At 46.6% G+C, this 7,279-nt stretch overlaps 1 protein-coding gene across 2 annotated transcripts; it reads left to right on the top strand.

The window, feature by feature from the left end:
* Nucleotides 1-13: 13 nt before the first annotated feature.
* Nucleotides 14-6,141, top strand: CPTP (ceramide-1-phosphate transfer protein). Of its 2 annotated transcripts, none has more exons than XM_079987280.1 (3): nt 14-174; nt 2,576-2,706; nt 3,500-6,141. In XM_079987280.1, the coding sequence occupies exons 1-3, from the start codon at nt 70-72 to the stop codon at nt 4,020-4,022; spliced, it is 759 nt and encodes a 252-aa protein (XP_079843406.1). In that variant the 5' UTR covers nt 14-69; the 3' UTR covers nt 4,023-6,141. The 2 variants fall into 2 exon arrangements, with proteins under 2 accessions (XP_079843406.1, XP_079843407.1); XM_079987281.1 differs by lacking the exon at nt 14-174 and adding an exon at nt 181-334.
* Nucleotides 6,142-7,279: the final 1,138 nt, after the last annotated feature.

The following is a 7,279-nucleotide window of genomic DNA, read 5'->3' as shown; positions in this document are numbered from 1 at the left end:
CCAGAACTAGTTTCCGCGCTTCTATTGGCTGGCGCGGCTTGGGAACTCTCGCCTCTGCGGAACCTAGGAATGGCAGGCGATTGGTCGAGGAGAGGAGGTAGGCGGAGACAGGTGAGCAGGAGGCGGGCTTTCATTGGCTGCGCTGAAGTTGGAAAGAAGGAAGCGGTCGTTAAGGTAAGTCAGTCTGGTTGCTGGGGAGGGGGAGAAGAGACCCCCCCCAAGGGAGAGGCCCCTCCTCTTCCCATGGAGGGCTGATATGGGGCAGAGGCTTGGAAAAAGGAGGCCGATGGGGCAGAAGAAAGAGGAACCCAGCGCACCTGCGGCTCCCAGCCCTGTACACCTGAGATTTTATTATTTTTATTATTTTATAGATCAGTTAAATGTTAAATTACTTCTATTGCCGGGGTTGTATCCCAAATAACTTGAACTCAAGAGTAGACCCATTCAGTTGCGTCCAGTGCTTGTCCTACTCAAGAGCAGGCCCACTGCAGTTAATGAATGCGAGGACATCCACCCATTGAAATGAATGAATCTTACCTTAGCCAAGTCCATTTATGGGTCTACTCTGGGTAGGGCTAGCATTGGATACATATGTGTGTGAGAGCATATATGTGTGTGTGTGTGTATTAATTTGAATTTTTTTAAAAAAAAGTTTTTACAACAAAACTATTTTATATATCTTCTAGTTGCTGATGTTTCCATTGTGAAATCACTCCAAGGAAGTGATCTGTAAATTAAATATATGGTTTTTAAAAAATGGACTTCGAGGCTGCCTTTCAAAACAGGAACATCCTGTCAAGGCAGCATACATAGTACTTAAACATATTGAGGTGCGTGTCGAGGGAGGAATCATTCTCCTAAAATTGTGAGACAGAGTTGTTAAAACTGTTATCGGTCCAAACCAGGAATCCCATCCAAAAATTAAAACCTAAGCACAACTGTAAAAACAGATGGGCAATTAATTTTTTTTAAAAAATAGTAGTAGTACTGGGTTGTATCCAATTATATTCGAGTACAGTCATACCTCGGGTTGAAGACGCTTCAAGTTGAGCACGTTCGAGTTGCGCTCCGCGGCAACCCGGAAGTAACGGAGTGCGTTACTTCCAGGTTTCGCCACATGCACAGACGCTCTAAATGACGTCATGCGCAGAAGCGGCGAAAAGCGACACGCGCATGCGCAGACGTGCCATCGCTAGTTACGTTTACCTCTAGATGCGTTCGTATCTAGAGGTACCACTGTATATGCACTGAAACTGATGTACCTAAGTTATGTCAGCTTCAAAGGATCTACTCAACTGGTACTTAGAGCAGTTGGGGGATAGGAGGGAAAGTTTTTTTTTAAAAAGTATCAAAACCCAGACAGAGAAGGAGGTTGCATAGTTTTGTTTTTCAGTTTTGTTTGCTTACCAAGCAATACTGCTCACATCTGTTCAGAAGTAAGCCCCATTAAGGTCAATGGGAGTAACACCCAGATTAGGATTTTTCAGTGAGTTGTATCCAACCTTAGTCCTGTTTAGAATAGAGCCACTGAAATGGAATAGTGAAAGTTAGGTCCATTATTGTCTTATTTTTCTTATTGATAATTTTATTGTTTTACCTTTTTTGTAAACCATTTTGAGGGTTTTTTATTTTGGTTTTTACACAAACAGAGTAAAAACGTCATAAAATAAATGAATAAGTAATTTCAGTGAGACTACCGTGAGTCAACCCAATATTTCTACACTGACTTTCAGGGCAAGATAGTTCACGCTCATAATTTAAACAACATCTACTTCAATACCTACAATCATAGCTCTCTATTTAAAGGTAAAGGTAAAGGTACCCCTGCCCGTACGGGCCAGTCTTGACAGACTCTGGGGTTGTGCGCCCATCTCACTTAAGAGGCCAGGGGCCAGCGCTGTCCGGAGACACTTCCGGGTCACGTGGCCAGCGTGACATCGCTGCTCTGGCGAGCCAGAGCCGCACACGGAAACGCCGTTTACCTTCCCGCTGGTAAGCGGTCCCTATTTATTTACTTGCACCCAGAGGTGCTTTCGAACTGCTAGGTTGGCAGGCGCTGGGACCGAGCAGCGGGAGCGCACCCCGCCGCAGGGATTTGAACCGCCGACCTTTCGATCGGCAAGCCCTAGGCGCTGAGGCTTTAACCCACAGCGCCACCTGCGTCCCAGCTCTCTATTTACAGGCAGTCTAATATGTGCTACTGGCTGGCTAATGCCAGGGGGGAAAAATGAAAACAGAGACCGCAACAGGTTAAACATGTCAGGCACCTTGTAAAACCGGGTCAAAACAAGAGTTACCAAAGCATGTTTAGAAGCCTATAATGAAAGGAGCCAAACGTGTATCGCTTGAGGGGCCCACAAACAGGGGCCCTCCCAGTGAAACACGTTCCGTCCCTCCATCCCACAAACCCGATTGATCTTGCTTATTATTTGCATACGACTTGATACTACTGGCCTGATCCAGCAGGGCTCTTCTTGCGTAACGATCTGGCCAGGGATAAGGCAGCTCCCGATGTTCCTGGGCTCATTTATGGTTTATCCACCAAGCAGCTGTTGACTCTTGCTGTCTGTTCCAGAGCTTCGCCATGGCCTACGGGGATGATGGACACAACCTGAGGGAAGTGCTGGCCACTTTCAAGTCCTGTATTGACGAGAAGTCGGAAATCCTAATGGACCCTTACTTAGCAGGCTGGAAAGGGCTTGTCAGGTAAGGCTGTCCAGCTAGTTAGGGAACCAAGCTTAGATCTCGCTCCACATTGGGAGTTGGGAACCTGTGGCTTCTCAGATGCCTAAAGCGCCTCTGGCAGTCAGTGTAGACCACACTGACCTACATGGGCCAACACGACGACTCATTATAAGGCACGTCCCTATTTTCCTTTGTTATTGAACGAGGCAAAAAATGGGATCCCTGGCCCCGCTCCTGCCACCTCTCTGCAAGTGTCCTCATGGCATGGCATTCAACATTCCCTCTTCCACCCACAAGGAACAGGAAAAGCGAGTGGGAGACCATCAGCAGACAGTCCTTGTCCCTGAAGAGTTGCAGGGAAGGCTGGCTGCTTGTCACAAGCGAAACTGTTGAAGCCTGCCCTCTGACTGTAAACTGTTTCTTGTTGAGACCGGCCCGCATGGATCTAGGTGGAAACTTCTGTCATTCATTCTGTTGGGTTGCACCTCTAAACCAAGGGTGGGGACCTTTTTTCAACTCCACGGCCGCATCTCAGCAGTGCGCAGGGCCAGAGGCAACATCGAGTGGAGCTTCTAATGCATATTTTACCTTTCGGCAGCAGGCTAGTCTATACACGCCCTCTCTATCCTCCTTCCAGGCGTGCAAAAGCATTAGCAGTGCTCAAGGGACACATTCCAGCTGGTTTATGAAGAGTAGGGCCATTGAGGGGGTGTGGGCTGGGGAGAGGGCCAGACAGAGAGGCCAGGAGGGCTGCCTTCAAGGTTTCCCACCTTGAAGGCTCCTTGTAACCACAGGGTTCTGTTTTGGAAATCAGGTTTCTGAACACCATGGGCACGATCTTCACCTTCGTTTCCAAAGACGCGGTGGCCAAAATCCAAATCATGGAGGAATTCCGAAGCGGCCCCCATAAGGAGAGCTACAGAACCCTTCATTCCATGGTGAGCTACGAGATGGCCAACAACCTGGTAGACATGAAGAAGAACACCGAACGCCCCGTATCGGGCTGCCGGACGATCCTGCGCCTCCACCGGGCCCTCCTATGGCTGCAGCTCTTCCTGGAGGGCCTGCGGACCGGTGGCGCAGGCTGCAGGACATCGGTGGTATGCACAGATTCGTACAATGCCTCTCTGGCCAATTACCACCCTTGGATTGTCCGCAAGGCGACCACCATTGCCTTCTGCACTCTGCCCAACCGGGAAGCTTTCTTTGACAACATGAAGGTGGGCAGCAACGAGGAGGCAGAGGAGATGCTGGGAGAAGCTTTGCCCCACATCAAGAAGCTCTACGATATCACACAGGAACTTTACAGCCGGCACAAACTCCTGGACCTCCCGTAGCAGAGCGGATCCCCACAATCAAGCGTTTCTCTGAATGCCACAGACGAAAAAGCAAGCATCGATCGTACATCTCATGCCTATCCATTTCCAGGCCTGCTTGTTGGCACCAAGGTCTAGCTCTCTGCTTCTCAGCTCTCTCCTATAAATCAGGTTTCTTATTGCTGGAATCATTTGAGCCTTCAAACCATCCCTATTCTGGGTTCAGTCAGCCAGATTTCCAGAGAAACAGAACTGGCCCCAGTTCCTCTTTGACTGCAGTGGGGAGCCTACTGCCTTTCAGATATTATTGGGCTCCAACTCCCAACCACTGGGCTGGGGCTCATGGGAGTCGGAGTCCAAGAACCTGCTTGAACTACAACTCCCATCATCCCTGATAGCTGGCCATGCTGGCTGGGGCTGATGGGATTTGGAGTCCCTCCCCCCCCCCCAAAAAAAAATCCCTGACCTAAGAAGAGGCATTCCTCACTCTCAGGAGTCAATGAATGCCTCTTCCAAATAGAGACCATCCTCCATCTCTCCTTTGCAGTAGTGAATGCTGCTCCTTACAGTCGGAGTGAGGAACCTGTCAGCCTTCCAGATGTAGCTGGACTCCAGCTCCCATCATTCCTGGCCATTTGGCTGTGCTAGCTGGGGGGGCTGATGGGAGCCTAGCAACATCTGGAGGGCCGAAGGCTTGCCACCATTTCATCACATGGTTTTTAAAGCTACAGTCTTCCCCGATGTGTACGGGAGGTAAAATTGCATAAGCAATGAATGTACTTAATCACAGGGGGATGCATGAGGGTCTGGAAGCAGGGGTCTCCCTGGCCTCACTTGTGCTCTCTGCCAATCAGCCCTGGTTTTGTTTAATCAAGGTGTAACTGTATCCCCTCCACCCTTCAGATCGAATTAAGCTTTAAAGGGGAAAGGGGGACTTTTGCAGTGGAGTGATGTATATACCTGTTTCAATGACCATGTGACAAGGGGAAGACTTTAGGGGCAAGATTGCTCAGGGTTGCCATGATCCCTTCAGGATGCCTGGGGTTCTATTGAGCCCTCCCTTCCACACACCGATGCAGGTAATACACCCACAAACATGAAGCCCTTCAGGGCATCACATGCAGATCCCTACTAGCCTGTGACTCCCTCTACCCAGACTCCTCCCACTCTTGAGCATTAACAGCCTGTGGGGTTTGGGATAGGGGCAATGGGTGCAAAAACAGGGTCCTTTCATCAGTCACCAGCCAGGCATGTTGCTGAGCATTTAGTATACCCAGCTGAGGGGCAGCACTGTGTGGGTATGCTGGGACAAATAAGAATTCAAAGTGGGGAGGGAGCGGAATCTCCTTCCACACACACAGGGGAAGGCAAAGATATTGCACACTGCTACAATCCGGAAATCAAGAATCTTTAGCATGCTGGAAGTGGGAACAATCTCCCTAGTAAGGGTGGGGGACCTCTGGACCCCCCCCCCCAAATGTCAGTGTCTTGTGCAAGCCACCTAGAAGTTTTGTTTTGTTTTGAGTGGTATATACACAACTTCTAAATAAGTGAATGAAACATATCTGGAGAACCACTGGATCCCCACCCCTGATGAAACCGAACTCCTGAACTATCTTCACACCTCTTCTTTCCTTGTCATTCTCTCTCACAACAAGACTGTTCACTTAGAAAAGCTTTTTGTTTTTTTAAAGTCACTGTGAGTTTCGAACTTGCATAAGGCTGTTGATCACGCCTTTGGCTTGAAGACAATCATACCTGTGTTTTAAACGTGGCGTTATTATTTTGGGGCCATGATACGCTGTTATGTTAAGATTCCTTTCGTGTTACAAATCAATCATACCTGTGTTTTTAAAGTGGTATTATTATTATTTCTGAATCACGATATGCTGTTATGTTAAGATTCCTTTCTGGATACAAATGAGTCATGTATCTATGGTGCTCTCATGTTTCCTGCCTCGTATGATTTCTAAACTATCAATGCCTTTGTGGTGGGGGGCAGATGTGGGGGTGCAATGAAAGTATCTGCACTTATGGCACTGTTTACTCCATGCATGCACTGTGATTTGTCTATATAGATATAGATATGTATTTACCTCTTATATTGCTTGGGTTCAAATAATCATCTGTCCTGTGTATACATGGTGGTGTCCTCAATTTCAGTCCTGATGGCCGCATAGGAATTTTTCACGGTTCTGCCATGAACAAGGTGCTCAAATAATAATAATAATAATAATAATAATAATAATAATAATAATAATAATTTATTTATACCCCGCCCATCCGGCTGAGTCTCCCCAGCCACTCTGGGTGGCTTCCAATCAAGTGTTAAAAACAATACAGCATCAAATATTAAAAACTTATCTAAACAGGGCTGCCTTCAGATGTCTTTTAAGGAGAAGACAGCTGCTTATTTACTTCACATCTGAAGGGAGGGCATTTCACAGGGCAGGCGCCACTACCGAGAAGGCCCTCTGTATGGTTTCCTGTAACCTCACTTCTCGCAATGAGGGAACCACCAGAAGGCCCTCGGCGCTGGATCTCAGTGTCAGGGCTGAACAATGGAGATGGAGACACTTCTTCAGGTATACAGGACCGAGGCCGTTTAGGGCTTTAAAGGTCAGCACCAACACTTTTGATTTTTTTTTTATATATAATATTTATTAATAGTTTTTTTAAATTATAACATAATAAACGAAACATACAAAAAACATCACATTTCATAACATATTTTCTTATCCTTTTTGGACTTCCTCACATCTCCCTCTCCTACATTCCAAAATGTAAAAATTAATTCAGCAATTTATCACCTTATCCCCACCTTATCTAATTTTCCAATATTGTATCTTAAATTTTAGATATATTCATTTGACTTTTTAAAACTTTTTAGTTTAGCCTAATCATTATCTAAAAATTGATTTTTTTCCTAAATTTAGCTTATCTTCATAATTCAATCTAATTCAATGGTGCCAAGTTGTTTGTGATCAAGCATCCTCCTTAACATTCATACAGTTTACAATATTTTTGCAAATAGTCCTTAAATTTCTTCCAATCTTCTTCCACCGTCTCCTCTCCCAGGTCTCGAATTCTGCCAGTCATCTCAGCCAGTTCCATATAGTCTATCAGTTGCATCTGCCATTCTTCCAGTGTGGGTAGATCTTGGGTTTTCCAATGCTTCGCAACGAGTATCCTTGCTGCTATTGTTGCATACATAAAAAATGTTCGGTCATTCCTTAGCACCCTCTGGTCAACGATGCCTAAAAGGAAGGCCTCTGGTT

Source organism: Podarcis cretensis (assembly GCF_951804945.1).
Source record: "Podarcis cretensis genome assembly, chromosome: 8".
Taxonomy (NCBI): Eukaryota; Metazoa; Chordata; class Lepidosauria; order Squamata; family Lacertidae; genus Podarcis; species Podarcis cretensis.
The sequence above is the reverse complement of the archived record's forward strand: the minus strand, read 5'-3'. Positions and strand labels throughout refer to the sequence as shown.